The sequence below is a fragment of the Cucumis melo genome, chromosome 8, assembly GCF_025177605.1.
Source record: "Cucumis melo cultivar AY chromosome 8, USDA_Cmelo_AY_1.0, whole genome shotgun sequence".
Classification (NCBI taxonomy): Eukaryota; Viridiplantae; Streptophyta; class Magnoliopsida; order Cucurbitales; family Cucurbitaceae; genus Cucumis; species Cucumis melo.
In genome coordinates this window covers 7,960,072-7,986,688 of record NC_066864.1, presented here as the reverse complement: position 1 = coordinate 7,986,688, position 26,617 = coordinate 7,960,072, and the positions used below count along the sequence as shown (strand labels likewise).

Here is a 26,617-nt window from a genome sequence, read left to right as displayed (position 1 = left end):
TTGGGATTTAACATAATTAGAATAGGTAGATTTATTGATGGGATAGGCAATCTACTTTAAATTGACTTCATTTTCTTAGCTATTGGCTTAATGATAAAAGGGAAAAAACTTGACAAACTATCGATTTTCCAATTGGTCTAAAAATGATGGAATAAAAATATATATCCCTCTAATTATAGAGATGTCAACCTAAGACAACATTCATTAATTTATTAAAAACAACCTAAGAATTCAAATATATGTAATTAGGTTAAAATATCAATCTAAGTCTCTTTACTTTAAATTCAGTCCCATGTTAGTTCTTATAATATTGATTACTTTTTTTTTTTTTTTTGAATAAATCTCAAATTTAGTCTTTCAAATATAACTCTTATCAAAGCTTGTTAAATAATAATAGTAATTTTCATTTAGGAGGAAAAAACATTAAATAATAATAATCATCATCATTTTCATCTAGGAGGAAAAAAAAACATCATGCAAATACATTTTCAAAATTTAGAGACCTAACAAAGGCTATTAGTTGCCTATTTGTTTTTCTAAAACAAAAATAAATAAATAAATAAATAAATAATAATAATCGGAATAGAAAGACTATTTTAAAGATTTTTTTGAAAATACATAAATTAAATTTAAATACCCGAAATTAAAATGATACAAAACCCAAACCAATGCAAAATAAACTTTTATCCAAAGAAATATATGAACTATGAATGGGGCTTACGGTGATAATTAAAGCCAAAGGCCAGATTAATACATCAGACAAGCTTTTGAAAAGCTAGAAGATTAGTATACATAACACTTGGGTATTAAAATTTTATATATATCCTCTATCTATATATATATAAATAGATACACATACTATTTAGGGTGTCATTGTAAGTAAACATATTGAAAAGAAAATGAAATTAAGTGATAATAAATGTTTAGAGAAAATAGACAATAAACTATGAAAAGGTATTAAATTTTCCAGAAAAAAAAAAACTTAGGACTAAATTTAAAAGAAAATGAAAAGTTAATGGTGGTCCAAAGCCAATCCCACCTTAGACCAATCAGAATTTTCTTGACCAATTGGTATTAGATCTCCAACGAAGACCATAGACTAAAAGATTTAAATGACATAAAGTTGAGAGAACCCTTTTAAATTTTCATTACAATATGGTTGACGTTTAGGTGTAAGCAAGTGGGTTCAGTTCTTGGGGTCGGACTAAATCAAACCAACCAAATTTGACCAAATTAATCCAAACTCAACTATACCCAGTTTTCATCGATCAAACTCATAGTTATCTGTAACTTTGGACGGTTTTTGGAGTATTCCCATCACTTTCCATCATGCTAAGAACCACTTTGAAACATGTATTAATTGTTCAAAATCAATTCTAAAGTAGAAAGTAAGTATTAAATTGATTTTGAATGACTAAAAACATGTCTAAAGTGACTTTGAATATGACAAACACATGAGTTTTCTAGTCATCTATGATTTCCATAATCATTGGTTAACTCCAAGAAAAATTTCAAGCCATTGTCACAAAATTTCAATTAAATCGAACTATTTCTTCCTCATATCAGATAGATATCTCAAACCCTTTAATTGTTAAAATGGATTTGAAACCGAAGATGAAAAGTTTTACCAATGCATTTGAAGCTTTTGCCGCTCTGATAATGTCTGGAAACCTATCTTACATGATTCTTTCTGCCCATCTGCAACCTTACAAAAGTTTGTTTCTATTTCCTGAAATGATCCAACTGCATCATCAAACAGGAAAGAGATCGAAGAAATCTTAGCTATACCATATGCAAATACTAACCTCAGCACTCACCGCTCGACTAGCTCCGGCAATTGTATTCTATACCATGCTTGGAAAATTTTCCCAATATATTAGTTGGGTTATAAAAATTACACTGTACAGTTGAGCGTGAGTTCCAGTCAAATTCAACTGTTTGTTTGGCTACAAATCAACATCTTGAGGATTAATGAGGATGGGAACAGATCACTAATGAATTAAAATCAGATCTGTTCCTTTGTCACCTCTGTCTTAAGTTAACATCAGATGGTGCTTCAGCTGTCTCTGAGTGTGGGCTTCCTAGTCTTGACCTTTGAGTATTGACATCAGATATTAAGAAGTCATGAGTAACCATATCTGATTGATCCCATGCAATATCTGCTGTAGCTAAAGTGAAAGAATTCAACTCTGTAATCAGATCTTTCTATGGTTTTTTTCCCTACTTTTAAGAATTATTATAACAAATATATACGGATAGCACAATGGTAAGAGTAAGACAATTTTAAATAAGGATACAATCTGTTCTCCACATATCTGTAATGCTGACTTCAGCATCTGATAACAGCCAGTAATCTGCATCATTCTGCAATAAAATGATAGAACTCAATCAACCATGAATAATTGATTGACCAAATTCATTTACATAGATCGTATATGCAAGCACATATAATTCGTTGTAGTAAAATGAAATAAAATAAGTAAAGATAAGAGAAGTGTGCTTTTGGACATCTATCCGTATCTACCCTTTTCTTCCTTCTTTTTTCTTGGAAAGCGTGTACACACTTGCACATATGACTGCTTCTTTTTTCCACATTTTTTTTCTGATTATGAATACGTTATATAAGAATGAGATGCTTACATCAATATCTGAAGGAAGAATCTTCATCATTCCTCCAGGAAACTCATTTGAACCATTCACATCACAGCTGCTGCTGTGTTGGGACAGATGAGCTAGAGGTTCAATTTCGTTTCTACTACTCTCCCCAATGATTGCTTCTGTTGCTAGATGTTCATTTGATCCTGAACTGGAAGCATGTAGGAAGCTACTAGGTGGCTGCACCACATTCATCTCCTCAAACTTTTCCTCAAATTGACTAAGAAAAAAGAAAATTTAATATGAAAAAACAATTAAATTCTTGTTTGCCTAATAAAGGTTACATTACAAAATAAGAGAAACTGAAAATATGAGAAATGGATATAGGAACTATCATTTAATTAATTCTTAGAGCAATGCAGTCTATTATTAAAATCTGCCTTTAAAAAGAAAAACTCGATGATGTAGAGAAAAGGATACCTGACAAGATATACATCAATAGGACCCATTGTACTCCTAAGAACTATCCTATATCTTCTCTGTGGATAATCAACAGCCTAGCATAATGAAAATAAGAACATTCTTTCAGCTGTCAGGAGAATTAAAAAGGACATTGAGTGTAAAGAATAGCTTAAGCTCGTTACTTCATCAGGATCAGGAACTTCCAATGTGGTTCCATGAGGAGCTTTAATTGCTATCAGCGTTTCATTCTGCCCAAAAGAAGAGCTGGTTTAAGTACAACTTTTAGCAAGATTGTCAACTTATGAACTAAACAAGTACTGTCTCATGTAAAAGAATACTATCAGATGCATTAATTAAGATTAAATACAACTCTACAGTATTTTTATCGTTCTATTCTAAATCCCTATCTGATATCACAACTAAAATTTCATTCCATCGTCATCATTATATTAAGAAACCTTAATTTGATTGAAGTCACAAAGACTATTTCGTCGCTGAACAGTAAACTTGAAGGAGACCTCTTGTCTCCCGGACAGCTTCCAAAATCTGCCTACCTCACAGGGTACTTTCCCCTCAGCTATATACATCCATCTTACATTTAGTTAGTCACTTAGTCCCATCCACTCCCCAAAACATTATTGCTTACTACTCTCCCATGGGCTAATCTGATTTCCGAAGCTCTCTTTTCAGATCTTTCTCACCCAAACAATGTCTTAGTCAACAAACAAGTTTACAAAATGAATTGGTAAAAGATGTTATCCTGTACAGAAGAAAATGTTATGCCAAATCCTTTATAGGGATATACAAGCAAGGATTTTTCGAGGCAGCTGCATAGTTATTAACTTGTAAAGATTGGAAAAACATCAACGTGCTGTAAGATTAAAAAGGTGTAACATTACCAGGGATGGGCGAATTGACGCCATCCCTTCGTAAGATGAATGTTAGAAGGACAAACTGAGTTATTTGAAGAGATTGGAGATCGCACCAAATATGTTTCCATAAACCACCCACCATTGATCATTTAAACATATTATGTCAATTCATAGAGGTCTACATATATGAGTTGCACATCTGTTCCATAGATCTTAATAGGATACTTTGATTGAGAGGAATAAATGTCTGGGGATCAAAAGAGAGCTTGGAAGGTGTAGTTGAACGCTTATATTATTAGACTTCAGTTACAAAAGATTTTGTAAACGGCTACTTGGTCTTACTATTTTGAAGTGGAGGCCTCTTTTGTATGTTTAGCACTTAGCAGTTTGGCCTCTAGTGGGCTATCCCTTTTGAGTTCAGTGCACGCTTTCATATTCTTTCATCTTATTTCAGTGAAAGTTCCATTTCTTTTTCTTTTTCTTTTTCTTTTTTTAAATTTAAGAAAAAAAAAAGATTCCACTTGGAATTTTGTCTTTCAAGTTATATTATTGTCTTAGTTTACATCTCTTCCGTTATATTCTTTCATTTTCTTTTTTGGTGAAGTGAGGCGTTGTCCTAGTTAGGGTATAGCAGGTGCATTTTGATTTGAATCCTGAAACATACACATTCAATACTCAAAATCATGTGACCATACAAATAAGTGTTATAATTAGTAGTACTTATAACAAATTTACCTGAAAGCAAGGCAAGTTTTTAATGTCGTCTTCTGTTACGAACAGCCACCTATTGTAATTGAAAACATACGCTATATTGTTATTTTATTCATATAGCACTAAGTGGAAAATATAACATAATGAGGAGAAAAGAACTTTTACTTTTGGATATTTTCATCTTCACTCAAATTCCTCAGTCTTTCCTGCATTGCTCTGCAAACATAATTATGAAACTATGAGTTATCATTTGTGATTCAAAATATAGAAATTAATAACTAATTAAATATACACCTTATCTTATCATCTAATCTACGCTCTTCAAAAGAAAGGTTTTCAACATCCACCTGCAGGATACAAGGTCCACTCTCAAATTATGACTGTTATCCAGGATAGGTTCTAGATAGAGTCACTATTAGATATTCCAGAAAATAGTTGTACAAATAATTCTTTATAATAATTCTTAAATGCAAAAAAGTCAGGGTTTTAAAGCTCAAAGACAGTAACCAAAAGCAACAAACCTGCAACATAGAAGCGTCACTATCCACATTTCCTGGAATTTGTTGATTAAATCCTCTGTACAAATATTGAATAGATTCTAAGCAAACCAGTGGTTTCAAGTTCTTATAAAAAATTGTAATGAATAAATTGAATGAAAAAACTTGGACCAACGCATCAATTGATACACTTACTTCCAATATATTATGTTTTTCAGCTTCTTTTCTATGAGACCTATGCCTTCCAAAACATTTGTTATGTCATATATTCTCCTTTTCTGCACCTGTGTCATGAATATCTCATATTAGTCATCACTAGACAGAAAATCAAAGTTTAATGTATTTATAACTTTTACCTGCAAAGTTTCTGCAGCCTTGTTCAAGTCAAGAATGCCATCCCTTGCTTGCTTAATTAAATTGATGAATTTTTTTGTCAGAAGACCTAAAAGTTTCAGAATACTTTCAGACACCATACATTTAACACGAAGCTCTGCGTCGATGTAGCTTGGACAGAATGAACAATAATAAATTGTCAATAATTGCAAAGTTACCTAAAGAACTGTCATATCGACAGTTTCCAGCAGGAGTAAGGGGAGAATAAGTGCCTGCGATTAAAACTAATTAATAATATTCATGCTGCTTCAATCCTAATTCAAAAATTCGTTTACAGATAGTTGGGGCAATAAAAGGCACTACATAACATCCCACAAAGAAAAACAGGATTAAAAATATTAACAACGTTCAGCAATGGATTTCCAACAACAACAACAAAAAAAGGGCAGCTACAAGTTACGGCTATCAACCTAAACATATTAAAAGCATATAAATTTTCTTACTAGTGTCTGAGATAGGTGTTTGAGGCCCAGATGTAGTTTTCCTTGAAGTCTTTGACTTGTTGTACGCCCTTCCTCCTTTTGCAGACACAGGTGTTTGAACACAACTAAGAGCATCTTTTGAAGACCCCTCATCATGAATGTAGTCATTCGATTTAACCACATTGTTATACATGACGCCCTTCTGCTTTGATTTCTGAAAAAAAACATCAAAAGGTCGACAATTCGAGAATTTAGAAGCAAATAGAAAATTAGAAGATAATTTCCAAATACTGTATAGAAGAATCGCGAAAGTGTAAGAAAATAAGTAACTAATACAATTTGCATGATTATTGAACTTCAAAATTAGAGAAATTATTATTGAGGTTGAGTCCTCAATTAAATCAAACCAATTGTCGTGATCTTTATAATCTTTCAAATCATATGAACTATCTTCTATATTCTTGACTGTTAGTTTTCTATACAAATGATTGGATTACATCTATGGTCTAATTCACTTTATATATACGACGGGATAAGTCTACCAATGAAATTAACTTTTAAGATCATCATAAGTCATAACCTCCATATACACACAATTTCTCGTGTAGATAATTAATTAGAAAGCAGGAATATAAGAATCCTTTGCTTATTTGAAAAACACCCATAACAATATGCACTACAAAAACAAATGTCAGAAAAATTCAAATGGACAGAAATGTACATAAAGAAAGAATAATAAAAGAGAAAGCACAGAACGGTATATGCAATTGAAATAGAAACTAAGAGATCAGTTCAGTCAGTAACTAGACAGGTAAAAGGTCAGTAGGGGCATCCTTCCAGGATAAACTGAATTCTCAAAGTGAGCCGCATGGGGTAAACCAAAAAACTCCAGCCTTTTTGTAGGATAGCTATTGGTTAAAGTTTTAAAAAAAAACTAAACTCTCAAAGCAACATATAACGCTCTTAAATGCTTGTCCTTGTCGATGCTGTTGTTTCCTTCAAGAGCCAATACACACACACACACACACAAAAAAAAAAAATGTTCCGAACCCTACAATCTCTAAAGGTATTTAGCAAGATAACCATTGCATTTACTAAAATTTCCTGTTCCCTATGTCAAGCCCCCATCCTTCAATAGACAAACAAACAAACAATCAATATGCCGAGTAATAACTACCATTGAATCAATCCCCCCGAAGATGTCTGGAACATGCATTCTTAATTAGGACATGTCAATTATTGCCAATCTATCCACAATACGTGAGACAAATTCCCTAGTTATATTTAAGGTGCACAACATAAATGATTAGTCTCATAACAAAAAAAAGAGTAGTCAGACATCAAACTTCAAGTATTCTTAGATAAGAAAGAAGTGAGAAAGTCAAAAACCCCCACTACAAATAACTTTCCGCGGAAAACAACTAATCAACGATTCTAGACGACGATCAAAACAGGCGATCTTTCGATCGGCTTTGACTAAAACCAATACAATAATTAACCAACATAGAAAAATCATAATAAAAGTAAAATTTAACCGATACAAGCAGAGAAACCCAGTTACCGAAGGTACAACAAATCAGAAATGGACATAGATTTAAAGCAATAAGCAAAATGGGCAGCAATGCAGAAGAAAAACAACAAAGCAATAGAGAAATCGCAGCACTACTGACCAGAGGTTTAACAACGACGGTATCAGGTTGATTATCAATAGCATTGGAAGAAGCGGCGCCGAAATGGTAATATTGACCAGCGAGCTGGCGGTTGAGAGGTGGTAGGATCTGGGCGGCAGTATGGGAGTGAGAGTGAGGCAGTGGCTCCGACGGGTTCGGAGCTCGAGAGGCACCACGCATGGAGGATCAAAAGGCCAATAGGAATAGAAAAAGATTGGAATTGGGAGGGAATTATGAGGAGATGGGGAAATGGGATGAAGATTGAGAAGGTGAGGAAGAAGAAGAGGGAATAGGGTTGAGGGTTGAGAGATCAAAGTTGAAGAAGTAAAAGGTGAAGATTAAGGAATCGCATTTCGGTAGCTTTTAGATGGGAGGAGGGAAATTTGTTTAGATGGATGTGGAGGGAACACAAGTGGAACAAAATTATGTTTTGACTATTTGCATTTTGGCCCATCAAACTTATTCCAATTTGCACAAAGACCCCATTTTACTTTTTCTTTTTCTTTTTATTATTATTTATTTATTTATTTATTTGATAGTGGAAATATACCATATTTACTTTCTAAGTTTGTAATCCAACATATTAGTCCTAAATTATCTTATATAATAAATTCTATTGATTCTTAAAAGAGTGATTTATAATCAAATATCAATATTTATTTATAGGTTATAGACATATATCATCTATCTCTAACAATATATTTTAATATATTACAATTTAGCTATTTTATTTAGTCTTCCTTTTCAAAATAAATTTTATAAACTAAACTAGATAACTGTCGATTTTAACTTAAAATGGCTATATTTCTATAGTTTGGAGACTAAATTGGTGTAAAATTGAAATTATAATAACTATGTTGTTTTAAAATCAAAATTAGAGTTTAATAATTGTTTTCGTAGGAAAGTTCATTCGACAAATTTTATCTAAAACTATAAATTAGTTAAAGCTTAGCCAGGACAAAAATATTCAAATTGCTAATGACACCTTCTTTCTAATTTTTTTTTCTCTTTGAAAATATTTTATACAAAGATATATACTAGACATATTTAAAGTAGCGAAGATGTTTGTACTATTTATATTTTTTTTTCACCATGCGAGTATTCAAACCACATACATCTTGATCGTTATATGTTTTTCTTTTATTTATACTTTTTAAATATAACGTGAATGTGAAATTTTGAATGAGATACATCTTTGTCACTAAGACATAGACATAATATATATCAATTGAGTTGTCTCCCAAACTAGTGAGATCTTGTTGCTTATTTTGTAATGTTTCAAATATTTGTTATAGTACAATTGATTTACTCCTCAAACCAAAGCCAAACTCTGAAAATGTGTGGAACGTTAATAAAAATGTTAATATGTTAATGAAACTTTAGTCCACATTCAACATCACTTTATTTTGAACAATTGTGACACATAAATTAATAAGTAATTCTTAATTTCTCATAAATTCAAAATGTATATATAGAATACTTGCATTTTTCATACACGAAAACTAATCCATTTTTTCATAAATTCTAAAATTCTACCGTCACATTTTCATCGCTTCACTATACTTAATAAATGAAGATACTTATAGAGAATTATTGAAAGTCAGAATTTGCTCTAGCTGTTAGTTGCATCATACAATATGGTAAGTTGTAATTCAGTCTCTAAATCTTCTTATATATATATATACACAGAAAATCAACTATTGTCCTGCCACAACTTGAACTTTAACTCACAAAACTAAAAAAAAAAATTATCTCTATTAGTTATCTCCAAGGATCAGAACAAGATACGAAACATCTCCAGAACTTATTCTAACTTTTATACATAGGGAACAAAAAAATTTACCCGTAATAAACATCACAATTTCATTTGAATTTTTGCAGACGAACACGCTATACATTATACATTGTGGGATTTGTACCCAAAAGTCATTGAACAACGTGGTCTAAAATCCTTTGGATTTGTTTACCGTACTTTTAGTACAACAAATAGAAAAATGAACATTTGAATTTCCGACCTCAAGAGCATTACATCAACAAAATTATAATGGAGAAGGGAGTGAGTGAGCTACACATATTGTAAGAAAAATGCAGGACTCTGCTTGTTCCAATGCAAGATGCTAAATATTTCTTGAGCCAAAGCTTGATCTATCATATTTTTTGGTCATTTAATTATGGTGCAATTCTCATACCACTACTCTACTCACTCCCACTCCCACGGCTGCTCAATAAAACAAACACAACTATTTCAAAAACCCACGTTTTAGTGCAAAAGAATCACTCGTAGAACAACCATAATTTTTTTAACAGGTTTAAATATTATTTTGATCTATGTAATTTAACTTTTCTTATTGTTATACTTAAAAAGAAGGAAAATCTAAGATATTAAAATCTAGATTAATTATAATAGGTGGCAATTTTTAGAATAATTATTAAATATGTAGCAATATTTTAAAAAAATTGCAAATATAACAGAGTCTATCAATGATAACTTCTTTCGTTGATAGACTCTTATGGTTTTGATAGACTCTTATGGTTTATCAGTGATAGACAACATTTGCTACATGGTCTATCAATAAATGTTGTTATATACTTAATTATTTTGAATATAATTGCTACATTTGCATCTATTCCTAAAATCTACCTAAACCAAAACTATCTAAAATATTTTTCCATTTACTATTATTCACATATTGGTTAAACTGAAGAACCTAAACTATCTAAAATATTGTGTTGTTCCACTAAATGGGAATTATGAGGCCAAATCTTATGTTAAACCTCTAATTAAAACTGTAAGAACCCAAGGAAATAATCATATCAGAATTGAAATGAAGATAGAAACCGAGAGCTATGAAAATTCTATACTTTTGGATTAAAGAAATTTGAATTTATCACAATTTTGTACACCACAAAGGAGAAGTTCTAAAGGGTATTGAAGAATCACAACATACCTCCAATTTCTCCCGGAATTTCATCTCACTGCTTTTCAACAACTCCGGCAATGGAAAACAAACTCCCTTCTCCACACAGCTTTGATGTCTTGGCTTGATCCTGTTCTCTAAACTAAACGAGAAATAATGAGGAAATTCCTTCAACTCTTTCAATTCTCTCCCCATTTCCACCACAAAGTAATTAAGTTTCGGTTCCAGATTCTCCTTTATGCTATAGCAAAACAGCTGCGGGAATCGCCGGAACATTATCAAAGCATCCCGTCGGCAAAACCCTAAGTTCTCGAAGAACTCGATTCTCGGAATCAGTTTCTCTTCAACGCTACATGAGAGTAAGGATGTGTGTTTATGTACCTCGGATATGCCGATGCTTTGCAGGAAGTAGAGAGTTGGACGGAGCTGATCCTTCACGCTACAGGCTAACAATCTAGGGCGTCGATTGATAACGCGTTTGATGTCGGAACCGTCGACTCGAGCTTCGCGGAGGAGGAAGGTGAAGATAGGGATGAGATCAGAAGCGCGAGAGGTGAGAACCTCAGGGCACATACCGACGATTCGACGGAATTCGAGGGCGGTGAAATTCATGGAGGTCATGAAATCGACGGCTGATCTGATGTCGGGGAGGGAAGCGGAGGCGACGGGAGGGTGGTCTTTGATGACGGAGAGGAAGTCGATGCCGATGGAGTCGAGGAAGAGCATTTTCTCCTGAAAGTCGGAGTGATGGTCGGTGTGAGGCGGAGATGGAGGGAGCGGGGAGGAGAGGGGAGGAATGGTGGGGACGCGGGGAGGGAGTTTGGAAGGGAAGATGAAGGAGGTTCTGGAATTGGAAAGTACGGGGAAATGGAGGGTTCTGAAGCGGGGAAGAGAGGGGAAAAGAGGGGAAGGAGAAGAATGGCGGATGAATCCGCCATTGGAGAGGAGGTGAAGAGACGAATCCGCCATTGCATGGTTAATGGAGAGCTTGTGGGGTTTAACTGAGGGAAATCTAGGAAGTGGTTGAGGAAGAGAATTGAAGAGGATAAGTGCTATCTTCAACAAAATCCAGAATAATGTTAAAAGAGACACAAAATCACCGATGGATCTAACTAGGCCCAGCCTGCCCAGGCCCATATATTATGGGCTCAACAATCTCATACCATATATTGTAAAGTAACCACCAAGCTTTGTTTCCTTCTATTCATTCTTGTACCTTAGCTTCTCCCTCTAGTCCTACTTCTTGCTTGCTTTAGTTCTTGGTCAGTTTCTCACTCTTGTCCTCTTCACCTGGTTGTTTGGTGTCTGAGAAAAACTTTGTTTGTTGCTACCGGTCGTCACAAAATACTGGAGGAAGAAGATACAGTTCCCATTATCGAGGCAAAATATCAAGGGTTGTTTTCCTTTTTGACCCAATTTTGTTAATTTCAATCTATTCAATCCTCCAAGTATTTATTGGCAAAGAAAATTTCAGAACTGAAAAGAAGTGATAGCGAATGAAGAAATTTGCAGCTGCAAAAGAAGTTTCGATGAACTTCGAACAGCTTGGGGCTTAGCCGAGTTTATATTTTTTAATTCTCCATCCTCCCCTCCAATCCATTTGGGTTTTTCTTTCAACTACTTCTTACTTGAGAAAGTCTATAATCCCTGGTTCACTTTTCACGTTCATCCATGGCTTTCACTGGGAGCTTTTCAAGTGCTAACATGCTGACCCCACGAACTGCTGTACTCAGCTCGCCATCACTGCAGACCAAGATCCGAATTGGGGGTCTCAGAGCACATCTCCGTGAAGACGATGACCCTTTATTCCTCAGTGGAAAAGAAGCTGCCTCTCTCCGATTCATGGAGTCCCAACAACCGGGTATGTTAAATTCTCATAATTATTTCTGTCCGACACTTCATCGAACATTTGGTGTGCACTACAATCAGAGGATTGTCTTGTGTAACAGAGTATATGGAATAAGTTAGAAATCGTTTTAAAATGCTTAGAACTCAATTTTCTGTAATTGTATGTATGCAGATCCCCTTTTTTTTGATGAATACGCCGGTTGTTGGGCTACTCCTAATCCTCAAATCAACCCAAACTCTCACCATTATTGTGTTGTAACTAAGTTCTTAGACGATAATTTGATTCAAAAAGTCAATAATGTTAACGGATTCAAGCAGGTATTAGCAAATAAATATTATAAAAATGTCAAAATTTGCTTCAAACTCAATAACAGTAAGTTTTTAACATCTCTAATGTGTGTAGGTTGTGTTGCTAACAGATGGAATGGATACTAGACCATATCGGATTCGTTGGCCAATGTCGACAATAATTTTCGACATATCCCCTGACAATGTCTTTAAAAGAGCTGCTCAAGATTTGCTAGGTTTGTTCTCCCCAAGTTCTTTTATGGACAGATGTTCTAACTTTAGCCTTGCAATTTGTTTAACGTTCAGCTATCTTAGTTATCAAAATTGAAATTGAAACACATGACCAAGTATATCTGCTGTGATCATAACTTAGCTTTAATCTGTGAATTCACTAACAAGATGCAATGTTCATGAAATCGATTGGGCAGGCAAAATGTTCATGAAATTCATTGTAGACGTAAGGTTCATAAGATCCATTATAGAATATGATTTGATGTTCTTGAAAATGGTTAGGTAGTGGGGCTAAGATTTCAAGAGGCAACTTTTTCTGTCATGTACCATTGGAGTCCCCACATGTACAATTAGAAATTTGTAGTAGAGGTTTTCGAGGAGACCAACCGAGTATATGGGTGATGCAGGTGATGAACACTCTTGTTCAATGGATGAAAGAAATTAAGTTTTGAGTATAGTAGCATTAGCAATATATGAGGATAAATAATAAAGTGCTTAGTTTTTGTTTTCTCATTGTATTCCAGGGACTTCCTATTAAGACTTTGGTAGATTTTGAAGATGTTCTGTTCCTTGTTAGTAGCTTGGCTACGAAAGGAAGTTACTTCTTGGGTGAATTACCTTCTTGGTTGGCTGAAACTGAGATTAAGTCAAAGGTTAGCTTGCTTTATTTGCATTGAGGAATATGTTTTGTCTTTCAATTAATTACTTCACTTCCTCTCAATAAACTACCATTTGTATGATTCCTATTACAGTCTAGTACAAATACAATGAAGTGGATGGACAAACTTTTTATGGGCAACGGTTTTCGGGTTGAAACGATCGCCATTGCGGAACTTGCAAGGAGATTAGGCAAGGAATTGACATTGGAACCCTATAAGAATATTCCATTTGTTGCTGAACAATTACGATTTTCGGATTATGAGGTAATATAATTTGTTCACGCTGCCTATTTTCTAGTTTCATTGTGATGCTATTCTCTTTGGATTAATGCTATGAAAAATAGTCTTTATAACCTTATTTGGTTTCATCTTATAGTTGTCAATACTTTGATATTTGTCTTTGTATAGATAAATTCACTTTATTTTCATCTTTAGTGATGGATTATATGATGTAATGATGATCATTCTCAGATGGAAACGTGGAGGAAGGAATTCGAGAGGATTGAGAACGAAGGAGATGAAGAAGGATTTGAAGAACTATGATTTTGTTCATAAAAGTAACATTTTCCATTTGTTGTTGTGTCATTATTACTAACAACTTAGATGACAATGACAATTGGTTTCTTATGCACCAAGCAGATTGACAATTTAATTTCGAAATGAAAGTTTATCAACTTCAATTCAAAATTAGCATTTTTATTATTTTGTTTTAAAGAGGAAACATTTCATTATTGAAAAAATAAAATAACGGGAGATCTAAGCACCTATAGTTGATTACAAAAGAGATTTTCAATTGAAAACTAAATATGAAAGATTAAAATTCTTCAAGGGTACCTTCTTTTGTACTCATACAAACTAGTAGACATAACAAGACGATTATTACACTCGTTCCATATCATCCATAAGAAAGCATGCAAAGTGATCAATTAAACTTATTACCGTGAAACAAATGAACCATCAAAAAAACAACATCAAAATTTCTTTTTCTTCGATAAAACCTTCACGAAGAATCCCCCTACCTTAGGACCATTAGAAAGAATTTACAAATTGTATATTCTACGTTTTAATCATAAATCATTACGATTAAATTTTAATTTTTACCAAATTATCAACTTGTAGATCAATTTAATATATCACCTTAGTGATAAACATCAAATACGATTACACTGTATAGAAAAAGCCTAAAGTATATTTCGTTAAAAAAATCGAAACACACCTAATCCAATAGGCTAATGTAGTCCTCCAACAACCCCAACATTATTAGCATATAATGTGTTTGGTTAAGTTGGATATTCTATAGACAAATTACGTGACTAATTAAATAATAAAAGTGTATAAAGTTTGGACCAGAAAACGCCTAACAACATTCACTTATAACCTACGAACTTTTTATTAAGAGTTAAGTTCATCATTAGAAAAAGCTTGCGCACAAATTCTTATTTTAAGGTATAATTAGACAAATTCGAGACTCAAAAGGTCAACTATAACGATTTTTATAATTTTGATTGACTTAAAATTGCAAATTATATATCTAGTTTTTAAAATTTTGTGTCTAATAAACTCTTACGCTTAAAAGTAAAAAAAGAATATTGAGTACATATATAGACTCAAAATAAAATTTTCAAAGACTTATAATATAGAAACAAAAGTTGAAGAGCCTATTAATTTTTTTTAATAAAAAGTTAGATACAAAAATTGAAAACTTATACCCATATGAGACAGGTCAATTTAAACTCCAAAACAAAAATAATTAAGAATGAACCTAACAATTTACCTTATAAATACTGCAAATTTAGTTTAAAAATGTTCAAGTTAGGTCTTTTAAACATATAAAATATAATTGAAACCTTAAATGCTAATGTTACCAAAACGAGCATACTTCAACCGGTGCTTGATATCGAGGAAGTGAGATTTGATTCTTGTACCCACATTTTAATCTACTACCTACCACCTAATGAATACTTGATTAAATTATAAAAAAGAAAAAAAATACAACGTTTGACATTTGTTTAAAAATATACGGCTATATTTTCAAGAGTGTTTTTTAAACCAATAACATAAATGGTAGATTTTATATGTATAATTTAACTTAGATACATATTGAAATGAGACATTTATTTGTAAAATAAATAAAAATTGAATTTGAATGGTCTTATGATTTATAATCATTGTTGTTATGGGGTGAGGTTATGAATTATGTGTATACAACAAATAAAGAATCCGCGTTATATAATTTGACTAATAAACTCTTATCTTCTTTTCCGCGCTTTCAAATCTTTTCTCAGAATCAACCAACCTTCCTCTCATTAACTTCAAACCCTAATTTATAAATATTCCCAAAATTCCCCTTTCCCCTCTTCACTCTCTTCTTCAACAATGGCCTCTCATCTCAACGGAGCTTACTACGGCCCTTCAATTCCTCCTCCTTCCTCCAAGTCCTACCACCGCCCTGGCCGTGGCGACAGCGGCTGCGGCTGTTGCGGCTGTCTCGGCTGCCTCTGCAACTGCTGCTGCGGCTGTATCCTCAATCTCATCTGTCAAATCCTCATCACCGTCGTCATCGTCCTCGGCATTGCCGTCTTTCTCTTGTGGCTCATCTTCCGTCCAAATCTCCTCCAGTTCCACGCTACCGACGCCTCTCTCACGCAGTTCAATTTCACCTCTCCTAACAATAACAACCTCCATTACAACCTCGCTCTGAATATCACCGTCAGAAATCCGAATCGGAGAATCGGGATCTACTACGACGTTATTGAGGTTAGTGCGTTCTATGAAGATCAGCGGTTCAGTACGGTGAATTTGAGCCAGTTTTATCAAGGCCATAAGAACACCAGTGTACTCAGTCCGTCGTTCGTTGGACAGAATATTGTTCTGCTTGGTACGGATGGAATTTCGTCGTATAATTCTGAGAAGAGCTCGGGGATTTTCAGTATCGATGTGAAAATTAACTTGCGGATTAGATTCAAGTTCGGTTTAGTGAAATTTGGACATTATAAACCGAAGATCAGATGTCCATTGAAGGTTCCTTTGAGATCTAATAGTACTTCTTCTTCTTCTTCTTCTTCAAATGGTGTGTTTGAAACCACCAAGTGCAGCTATGATTTGTAATCGTATTAGTCTTAGATCTGAATTTTTCTATCATCTTCTTCTTTGTTTTTTCTTTTTCCTTTCTGGATGTATGTGCTTGTGATTATTGATTCTAGATTCGTATCTGTTCTTAGTGAAATCTTATGGATTCAATTTTTTCTTTGATTCAATGTTGAAATTCATCATCATTGTGCTTTTGATTTGATATTTTTGTGTATTACTTTTTGGATACTGTTTGAAATTGAAACTTGAAAAAGAAAATTTTCTTTTTCCAAAAACCGCAAAATTCCATTGTCCGCTACGCGATGGAGCATGGCGCTAAATGGGTCCCACCATCACACGCTATTTGGTTTTGAAATTTTGAATTCAATTTGCCCCTTTTTCTTTTTTGAAATTATTTTATTTATCCGTAGCAAATAAAATAAAATATTTACGAACTATAAAAACAATTCTACAAATATTTATTATTGATAAAATCTAAAATTTTATTTATTTTATTATGATTTACGGTTCAATAAAACAGAGAAAATCGACTTTATATTATATCATAGTATATTTATTAAATTCAAATTGTTGCTCTATATATAAATATGCTTATAATTTAAATCTTTTTCAAAATGTTATTAGATATAACAAATTTTATGTGAATCTAATAATCGCATGTAGTATTTGTAAATATAACATTTAGATTTTAATAAAATATATTATTTAATTGGTTTGATCTTGTAAATAATTTTGTCTATTTTGAAATATATTTATATTTAAAATTTAGATATAATTTCTAATCGATCTAATTTAAATAAGCAAAATAATTATTTTACAAAGAAGTTGTCATTTGTCAACACCTCTAAATATATTAACAAAACAATAACCTAATTTTCACAAAAATCAGCATTATATTCACTGATTTTAATACTTTTTTTAGCTGTTGACTTATTTGAACAATTTTAATAAATTCAATGTAGAACCCATCTTGAAAAAGACTTGGAAGATTAAGGATGATTAAAATATGCAATTTACAATTAAATTAAGATGATATGCGACCCTTGAACAATAAAAATGACTTAGGTAAACCAAACTGTTTTGATCTATACAAACCACACTTTGGCATATTTAATTACCAAATGAGCTTATGTGATTGTATGGTTGTGAATCATCTCTCCTAGCCCTTAATTTTTTTTTTTTTTTTTTAAGAAAACATCTTAATCAATTGAATTATGCTAAGGTTAATCGTTTAATAGCTAATAATCCTATTAGTTATAACAAATCTCAATACAATTAAACATTCCAATGTGATTTTTTTATCAAATATATGTATATATTAGTCCAAATAAAGAGGAGGAGATGAGAATTTGAACTTATATCTCTATAACATATCTTAGCTATAAGTTGCCTTCATGATCTTAGTGCAAATATTGGACAATCGATCTCCACACATTCATATCAATCATTCCTCCGTAAAAATTCACTACGTGATAAAGTAGGCCAACACTTTGTGTTTTGTCTATTTAATTCTAATCATTTGGAATCTTGATAATAAACCAAAAATACTCATATACCATGAACTTAAAATAAAAGATAATTAGAAAATTTGGAATGGACCAACATGATAAGGAAAAACAATGATCAAAATTTTGAAAGTTTGAGAAAGGAAACAAAAACCTCATTGGATAAAAGTGAAACATGCATGAAATCTATATGGTAAAAAGAGAATATAGTTTTGTTATAATAAGAATAATGTGAGATTGTTTTTTCTCACTTTTCCATTCGGCATACAAAGCAGTAGCCATGTGATAGGAGGCTTCCAACGCCACTCCATTGCTTTTATTTTTGGCTAAAACCAAAAGGATTTTCGTAAAACAAGACAAAGTTAAAACGTTATATCTTTTCTACGGTTTGGACTAAAAAACGTACCAAAACACAAAAGTATAAACTACAAAATCAACAAAGCATCTTTCTCTTCTCTTTTCTTAAGCTTCATAGTTCAATTTTTTACCTAACTACACTAATTAAATTATGCCCATCAACATATCGAATTCAAAGCCTCACTAGTAATTTTCTATTAGAAAGAATGAAAAAAAATAGTAAACACAATAATGAAGAGAAAAAGACTGGATGAATGTAAAACAATAAATTTTATAACAAATGTAAATTTAAAATGGTAATATTATTGTAGTTAATCACATACTACAATAGTTGAAAATACGAACTTTAGTAATTGGAGATAAGAGTCCCAAATATTTAAATTGAGAGTCCAAACATACCTTAAAGGCTTGTAAAGGACCATTTCCATAAATGACTAATCATCTAAGAACAGTAAAACATATACCACACTTATAAAATAATTGTATATATGATATAAAAATTTGTAAAAGACTAAAAAACTAATGTGCAACCACCTTTTTAGATGCTTCTTCTCGAATTTTTTAAATTAAAAGTTATCGTTAATAGTAAATATAAGTAATAGACCGAAAATTTTCTATTTATCATCATTATAAAATAGAAAGTGATCATTAGTAATGTATTAATGGTATTACAAATAGAACTTTCAATTTGAAAAACATACTACCAAATAAAATTTTACAAATGAACCGGATAACATTTACAAAATATTTTATTATTGTACTGTATTTTTAGTATATTTCCTAAAGAGTACTGATTGCTATAATTTTCCAATATTCTAAGAAGTAAACAAATACTAATTAAAATGTATTTGATTTAATGCAATATAGCCTACAATCAAAATTAAAGACTCCCTAAACTGTAACAGTGCCGACCAAACATTAAAACCTATACTGACCAAAATCAAAATGGATTAAAATAGTAATTCAATCCATAGTTTTACTGTCCCACAACTCACTTAATTACTTTCATATGCTCCTCTTTAATCTTTCCCCTTTTTTCAAAAAGATAACAATAAAGGATATAGTGATTCTTAGCTATGGTCAAACCGTACTAATTATACCAAACAATGTTATTCAAAGTTTCAAAGCTGTGAACACAAGAGGGAAGAACTTTATGGGTGTGAAAACCCAATTTTGTTGGATTTGCAAGAGAGAGATAAGGATAGCAGAGTTCCAATTTGATAGATTAGAGATATGATGAAAATGATTTTAAGCCTTTCAAAATCCGTTTGAAAAAAGTAGAAGTAATTCGAACATACCTGTCATTCATGAGGGTATATAACGTGGCACGAAGTGTCAAGACGGTGGGATTGAAACTTGTCCATTTCCCTCTTCTTCCATTTAACGACTAAACCCCAAAAGCTTCTGCAAAATCAAACCCTCTCTGTTGATCTTCATCTTCTCAAATCCATGGAGTTTTTACCCATTCCATTTCTCTTTTCCATCTTTCTCCTTCTTCCCACTTCATCTTCTTCCTCCATCACACTCCCCCTCGCTACTTTCCCTTCAATTCCATTTACAGATCCATTGAAAACCATCAACCATCTTCTCTCTGCTTCACTCAGCAGAGCTCAACATCTCAAAAGCCCACAATCAAAATCGAACACTTCCACCGAGAATGTCTCTCTGTTCCCTCGTAGCTACGGAGCTTACGCAGTCTCCCTCGCCTTCGGAACTCCACCGCAGAACTTATCGTTCATTTTCGATACTGGAAGTAGTCTCGTCTGGTTCCCCTGCACCGCCGGTTATCGTTGTGCCCATTGTTCGTTTCCGCATGTTGATCCTGCAACGATTTCGAAATTTGTTCCTAAATTATCTTCCTCTGTGAAGATTGTTGGTTGTCGAAATCCTAAATGTGCTTGGATTTTTGGTCCTAATTTGAAGTCCAGATGTAGAAATTGTAACCCTAAATCTCGAAAATGTTCCGATTCTTGTCCTGGTTATGGAATTCAGTACGGCTCTGGCGCAACCGCGGGAATTCTCCTCTCTGAAACGCTGGATTTACAGAATAAACGAGTGCCGGATTTTCTTGTTGGTTGTTCCGTTATGTCTGTTCATCAACCAGCCGGCATTGCCGGATTTGGCCGCGGTCCTGAATCGTTGCCGTCGCAAATGCGACTCAAACGATTCTCCCATTGCCTCCTTCCACGCGGGTTCGACGACTCCCCAGTGAGTAGTCCTCTAGTACTGGACTCCGGTCCGGAATCCGACGAATCGAAGACTAAGAGTTTCATTTACGCACCCTTCCAAGAGAATCCATCAAGATCCAACACCGCATTTCGAGAGTACTATTACCTTAGTCTTCGGAGAATCCTCATCGGTGGAAAGCCGGTGAAGTTCCCGTACAAGTATCTCGTGCCGGATTCCACCGGAAAAGGAGGCGCGATAATCGATTCCGGTTCGACGTTTACGTTTCTAGATAAGCCGATTTTCGAAGCCATAGCGGGAGAATTGGAGAAGCAGCTGGTGAAATATCCTCGAGCTAAGGACATTGAAGCGAAGACCGGTTTGAGGCCGTGCTTTAATATTTCCAAGGAGGAGGAATCGGCGGAGTTTCCGGAAGTGGCTTTGAAGTTTAAAGGCGGAGGGAAGCTGAGTTTGCCGCCGGAGAATTACTTAGTGATGGTGACGGATGCGAACGTGGTGTGCTTGACGATGATGACGAATGCAGAGGTGGTGGGCGTGGGCGGAGGGCCGGCGATCATATTTGGGGCGTTTCAGCAGCAGAATGTTTTGGTGGAGTATGATTTGGCAAAGCAGCGAATCGGATTTCGGAAGCAGAAATGCACGTGACATTGTTTATCAAAAATATAATGCGGTAAAAATAAAAAGTAAAAAGTAAAAAGTAAAAGGTAAAAGGTAAAAGGTAAAAGGTAAAAGCACTGTGGGGGTAAAAAGTAAAAACCTAGTTCATGAAGTAAATTTATTGGTGGTCACTATCTAGTTTTAGTTAATATTTAACTTTTTCTATAACCAAGCTAGAATCAAGAACGAATTACTTATCGAATGCGACAACGAGGTCAAGTAGTTGAAAACCAAACATCATTGCCTCTTTAAAAAAAAACTATCAACTCAATATACCACTTGATCACCATTTAGCAACATTTTTCAAATTTGGGAAGTGATCAAAATGTACTCTAATCTATTTCCAACTTCATGAGCGATATATATCATAAATGTATTTTGTCTTAATTGTAGTGTTAAGTTGAATATAATGTTAAGTTGAATACATTTTGATGTTTAAGTTTATGCATGAAGTGCTTACTTCTTAGTTGTTGGAAATGGACTACTTATAGAGTTCATCATCATTTGCTGAACAGATATGTAGTATTGTTAAACCGTCACACTCAAGACTTTAACTTTATGTGGTATACGTTTGAGATATCTTGGGCTTGGGTCTTGTCTTGGCAACCCTCGCCAAACTTAATAAATAAACGCTACCTTCTATAACCTAAGTTTCAATAGTTATTTTCATATTACATTTACATTAGTGACAATATACCTATGGATTCCACAAGTGGATCATATGTTATAAAACTTATAATGACTCAAGATATTCTAACATTTCTGAAGAAATTTGTGTTATGTTGTTATTGGATGTGCTCAACAAAGACCGTAGAGTTTGATGGAGATTAATCTTAGATAATCGTTGGGGCAATCCATTGTCCCTGTGTTAACATGACGATTTTCGGATCAAAGTTGACTAATCAACAACTTTTATTGGTAAATTGAGAGAGAAAATATAATTAGAAAAACGCAAATCAATCTTTTGAAATTTAGTGTTATTATCTACATTGTATAAAGAATTGTTTCGTAATATATGTTATAATATTAAATAAAACAACGCTATCGAAAAAGAAAATAGTTGTCGAAATTCCATACCATATTTTACTTAATAGGTGTGTTTTTGGAACAATAAACTTAAAAAAATCGATGTTTTTTTATATTTTTTTATCTATATTTTAGCGATAATTTTAAAAAAAATTTAAAAACTAAGAAATAGTAGTTTTCAAAAAAAAAAAAAGTTAAGAAAGATAATAAAAAAATAGACTAAATTTAAAAAAAAAAATGAAAGTAATTTAATTGAATGTATGGAGAAAGAAAAACAATATAAAAATTGGGACTTCTAATTTTGTTGGGATAATGAGAGAAATTGCAAATGGAAAAGAGTGGATTTGTTTGGTACATTCCTCTGACTCAACTCAGAAATGCATTCCCTTTCTTTCTTTTCAATCATTGTCAAAAATAAAATAATGATTCATCTCTCACCTCTCATAAATAATTCTTTTATTTTTATTTTCCAAAGAAAATTATTCAGACCATAGTTTTTTTCTCATAGTTAGTGTTTATTTGTGTAGCCATTCAATTATTCAATAAAAATTTGTTTTATGGCAATTTCTTTTTAAAAAAATGAATTTTATTTTTGTTACTATTACCATGTAACAAATAGAAGAAAGAAAAAAAAAGGGTTACATTTAACAACCATTACCTTTTTCTACAATAATAATAATAATAATAATATTCTTCACCTACTAAACCAAACTAATATTCTACCATATTATTGCTTCAATTTTTTTAATCAATTTTTTCTACCTATATATTCATTTTTCTACTCTACTAATTAAGTTTAGAAACTATTTTTATAAGTATTACTTTCACCTCAATTTTCTTTCTTTGTCATATACTTTTTAAAACTAGAAAAAGATAGTTTTTCTAAACTATTGCTTTTGTTTTTTAAAACATCGAAAAAAATAGGGAGAAAAACAAACTTGATTTTTAAAAAACAAAAAAAAAAAAATAAAACAACGGTTTTCAAATGAAACATTAATCTTTTTATATTGATTACATCTTTAAATTAAATTATGAATCCAATTCTCATTCTCAATACATTAAAACATAAATTTATAAATGCATTCATTTTATACAAAATAGAGGAATACAACTTCAACTCTAATTTATTAATCTATTTACCATGTCAAAGAAATCCAAAAAGAAAAAAAAATATATTTAATATAAACATATGATCACATCATTATTTGAACATTGATTAAATAAATTTAATAATAGAAAGATAAATTAAAATGTTAAATTAGTTGGTTAGACTTAGAACTTAGAGAAGAACCCACATGCTATAGCTTACCTTAATTAGTGGGCATAATAGAAAACAAAAAAATGGTACAAAAATAAAGGAATAATATTATTGTTTATAAGTTTGAGAAAATTGACAAATTCCAAAAACTCAAATGGAAGGTAAGGTTGGTGAGAGAGGGCATGTGGAAGTTTTGGGATGTGGACTCAATTACTTCATTACATAATTCCTTTTTTCTTTTTTTTTTTTCTTGAAAAAATTAATATAAAGAGATGATTAAATGGAAACAAAATATAAAAGCAAACAAAAAAGAAAAGTGGGAATTTTTTTTTAAAAAAAAATTATGCAATTATTGTTAGGTATGAGAGTTGTTATTGTTGATTGTGAGAGTGGGAAAAGGACTGCCATTTCCCATTTGCCCTAATGCCATGTGCATCCAATATCAACCCACCCCCACCTATAACTTTCCATTCAATTTTTTCAATTTTGGCTTTCTTTCTTTTTTTTCCTTTGTGCCATTTTGAAAATAAAAGAAGTGGTACTTTCAATTGGATTGGGTTTTGCACAAACTTCCAAATGGATTTTTTTTTTCATCTTTCCTATGGAATTTTTAATGGTTTCTCATAAATATTATTCTTCATTTTTTTTTTCTTTGGAAATGTTTTTATTGGAAGTGTATGATTCAAGCACATTTTAAGCTAGAACAAGAAAAAAAAAAGGGTAATTGTATAGTTGTTGATGTCACATAATCCAAACTCAAATATCTTGTCTTTCTTGATTTATGATTTTAATTGTATTACAAGTGGATAATAATCAATCTTTTACGGAATCAAATCTTTTAATTTTCTTTTTGTTTGGATATGTTGAATAATGTGGATCCTAAAACTAAACATATTTAAACTATTTAAGTATCATTTCAATCCATAGTTAGTAAATACAACTTTATTGAGAATATTCTTAAATTAATTTAATTTAATACTAACCATTTGGTACCACTCTTAAATCATCTACATAAACATAATACTTATATTATTAACTTTGAAATTAATAGTTTAATTTATCCACCGAAAAAAAAAACATTAGAAAGTGTTGTAATAGTTCTTTCACATTTAACAAAAGAAATTAAAAAAACTTAAAAACATGACAATAATAAATAAAGATTAAAAAAAAAAAAAAAAAAAAGAAGAGGAAATTATATCCGGCACAAAAAAAACTTAGAAAAAAATGCAATATAACAAGTATTGTTAGAGGGCTATTAAAGAGCGATTTACAATTTAGAAATATCGAAAAAAGCTTTGCAAAGAATCAAAGGAAAGAAATTGAGTAATGAAATGAAAAAGGCATGGGAACGTACAAAGGTCACGCAAAATGGGGAATGAGGAGAAGATATACACAATAATCTTTAAAACATTATATTAAAATTTCTCCATTAATAAAAATATTAAATACAAAATTACACAATTTGCCCCCAACCTTTAAATTTTTGCTCTCTTTATACAAATTCACATTTAACAATTTTTTTTTTTATAATTATAATATAATTATTTTTCATTTTTATTCTATTGGAAAAATTTACAATTTCACTGACTCTTTTATCCCAACACGTATTGTCTAAATTATTTATATTAAAAAAAAAAAAAGAAAGAAGGAGAAGAAAATGGAGAAAAGTAGAAAACTAAGGGCGTTAAGAGCGAGAGAGAACGGAGAGCAAGAATTCTGACGGCAATAACGGAGGTTGCTTATACGCTAACGCTGCACGGCCGCACCAACTGATATTTAACGGCGTTATTACCCACGATAACACCGGCGGTTGGATTTCCGAACATGATAGCCGCGGGACAGTCGACGTTGAGATGGTACCGGCCGGAGATGAAGGTACCGACCTTGAATCGGACGCGACCGTCGAGTTTAATGGACAACTGGACTGTACCAACGGCCTGATCTTGATTAAGGGCGGCGCCGTTGTAGGGGGAGATCGGAACGGAGTTACCGACGAGGAAGGGAGACCAGATGTTGAGATCGTTGTGGCCTTGGTAGGTAGGTTGAATGCCGGTACGGAGAGTGATCTGTTGGTTACGGTAAACGGCGTAGACGTCGAGGCGGTCGTAATAGACTCCGATCTTGTCGTTGGGGTTGCGGGAAGAGACGGTGACTTGAATACTGGAGGAGATGAAGTTAGCAGCGGTGATATTGAAGAGGTAGACGGTGGCGTCTTGGATGACGAATTTGGGCTTTGTAGGTTGAAGAATGGCCCAAATAAGGAGGATTGTGAGGAGGACGAGGAAGAGAAAAATGAGGATTCCGGCGTAGATTCGACGGATTAGCTTTGGGCGTTTCTTGCTGTGGTGAACGCATTCCTTTGACATGTTGGTGAGGGTGAGGGTGAGGGTGTGAGAGAGAAGATGAGTTTTGAAGTCGTTGATGGTTTTCTTTTCCACTATCTCTCTCTCTCTCTCCGATCAGTAGTATTAGAGAATGATGATTGGAAGTGTTATTTATGGATCATAAATTCTAATTTCTATGGTTCATAATCATTTCTATTATATAAAACATTTAATATTCATATTATTATTATTAATAATAAAATAAATATAACATTGGAAAAAATAATTATCGATATAATAAAATTTTATCTTTTATGATTTTGTTCTCTAAAATGTAAATAATATATCAAAATTTTCTATTTTTTAAAAAAGTCCTAGCTATTTAAAATACTTTTTGTTTTCGTTTCTATATAATTTCACATATTTTTTTCTCAATGGAAAAGTGAATATATTATTATATCTAATACCATAATCACTCGTTCTCTAAGTCATTCCATATATGTTTTATTTGAGTCACCTTTGTTTTAACTCAACTTGGAAATATATATTCTTTCAATGAAAAAAGATAAAAAAGAAAAATTATTTTAAAATGATAAAAATATTTACAAATATGGTAAGATAACATAAACTATGTAGTCTATCGTGGT

The 26,617-nt window shown here is 32.5% G+C and overlaps 5 protein-coding genes across 11 annotated transcripts; 3 read left to right on the top strand and 2 right to left on the bottom strand.

Moving 5' to 3' along the window:
• Positions 1–1,444: 1,444 nt before the first annotated feature.
• On the bottom strand, positions 1,445–11,600 carry LOC103500930 (transcription factor E2FA-like). Of its 6 annotated transcripts, none has more exons than XR_007823204.1 (15): positions 10,571–11,600; positions 5,974–6,166; positions 5,689–5,742; positions 5,494–5,579; positions 5,333–5,421; positions 5,162–5,216; positions 4,935–4,987; positions 4,806–4,856; positions 4,665–4,713; positions 3,240–3,305; positions 3,076–3,152; positions 2,641–2,875; positions 2,298–2,364; positions 1,806–2,162; positions 1,445–1,729 (listed from the first exon to the last, which is right to left on the bottom strand). XR_007823204.1 is itself a non-coding variant. In XM_051089079.1 (14 exons), exons 1-14 carry the CDS (start codon positions 11,507–11,509, stop codon positions 2,023–2,025), a joined length of 2,154 nt encoding a protein of 717 aa, XP_050945036.1. In that variant the 5' UTR covers positions 11,510–11,600; the 3' UTR covers positions 1,445–2,022. The 6 variants fall into 6 exon arrangements, 2 of the variants coding, with proteins under 2 accessions (XP_050945036.1, XP_016902872.1); XR_007823205.1 differs by having other exon boundaries at positions 1,818–2,162; XR_007823206.1 differs by having other exon boundaries at positions 1,806–2,159.
• Positions 11,601–11,605: 5 nt separating this feature from the next.
• LOC103500929 (O-methyltransferase 1, chloroplastic) lies at positions 11,606–14,253 on the top strand. 2 transcript variants are annotated; one of them, XM_051089080.1, is made up of 7 exons: positions 11,606–12,401; positions 12,561–12,706; positions 12,792–12,912; positions 13,190–13,314; positions 13,432–13,560; positions 13,660–13,830; positions 14,038–14,253. In XM_051089080.1, the coding sequence occupies exons 1-7, from the start codon at positions 12,212–12,214 to the stop codon at positions 14,107–14,109; spliced, it is 954 nt and encodes a 317-aa protein (XP_050945037.1). In that variant the 5' UTR covers positions 11,606–12,211; the 3' UTR covers positions 14,110–14,253. The 2 variants fall into 2 exon arrangements, with proteins under 2 accessions (XP_050945037.1, XP_008462610.1); XM_008464388.3 differs by lacking the exon at positions 12,561–12,706 and having other exon boundaries at positions 12,808–12,912.
• A 1,561-nt stretch (positions 14,254–15,814) lies between these two features.
• Positions 15,815–16,858, top strand: LOC103500931 (NDR1/HIN1-like protein 3). Its single transcript, XM_008464394.3, has one exon. It carries the CDS (start codon positions 15,943–15,945, stop codon positions 16,672–16,674), a length of 732 nt encoding a protein of 243 aa, XP_008462616.1. The 5' UTR covers positions 15,815–15,942; the 3' UTR covers positions 16,675–16,858.
• A 3,109-nt stretch (positions 16,859–19,967) lies between these two features.
• LOC103500932 (probable aspartyl protease At4g16563) lies at positions 19,968–21,350 on the top strand. The gene has a single exon (XM_008464395.2). It carries the CDS (start codon positions 19,968–19,970, stop codon positions 21,348–21,350), a length of 1,383 nt encoding a protein of 460 aa, XP_008462617.1.
• Positions 21,351–25,035: 3,685 nt separating this feature from the next.
• LOC103500933 (NDR1/HIN1-like protein 1) lies at positions 25,036–26,169 on the bottom strand. The gene has a single exon (XM_008464396.3). The coding sequence runs from the start codon at positions 26,010–26,012 to the stop codon at positions 25,386–25,388; it is 627 nt and encodes a 208-aa protein (XP_008462618.1). The 5' UTR covers positions 26,013–26,169; the 3' UTR covers positions 25,036–25,385.
• Between the last annotated feature and the right edge of the window lie 448 nt (positions 26,170–26,617).

What these genes read in the sequence shown, in the direction of transcription:
- LOC103500930 (XM_051089079.1), bottom strand. Translation starts at nt 11,509, where the DNA reads ATGGCGGATTCGTCTCTTCACCTCCTCTCCAATGGCGGATTCATCCGC. An exon ending in AGGCTGCAGAAACTTTGCAG is followed by an intron (nt 5,422 to 5,493) that starts GTAAAAGTTATA and finishes TTCATGACACAG; the next exon opens with GTGCAGAAAAGGAGAATATA. An exon ending in GTGACGCTTCTATGTTGCAG is followed by an intron (nt 4,988 to 5,161) that starts GTTTGTTGCTTT and finishes TGTATCCTGCAG; the next exon opens with GTGGATGTTGAAAACCTTTC.
- LOC103500929 (XM_051089080.1), top strand. Translation starts at nt 12,212, where the DNA reads ATGGCTTTCACTGGGAGCTTTTCAAGTGCTAACATGCTGACCCCACGA. An exon ending in CATGGAGTCCCAACAACCGG is followed by an intron (nt 12,402 to 12,560) that starts GTATGTTAAATT and finishes GTATGTATGCAG; the next exon opens with ATCCCCTTTTTTTTGATGAA. An exon ending in ATGTTAACGGATTCAAGCAG is followed by an intron (nt 12,707 to 12,791) that starts GTATTAGCAAAT and finishes TAATGTGTGTAG; the next exon opens with GTTGTGTTGCTAACAGATGG.
- LOC103500931 (XM_008464394.3), top strand. Translation starts at nt 15,943, where the DNA reads ATGGCCTCTCATCTCAACGGAGCTTACTACGGCCCTTCAATTCCTCCT.
- LOC103500932 (XM_008464395.2), top strand. Translation starts at nt 19,968, where the DNA reads ATGGAGTTTTTACCCATTCCATTTCTCTTTTCCATCTTTCTCCTTCTT.
- LOC103500933 (XM_008464396.3), bottom strand. Translation starts at nt 26,012, where the DNA reads ATGTCAAAGGAATGCGTTCACCACAGCAAGAAACGCCCAAAGCTAATC.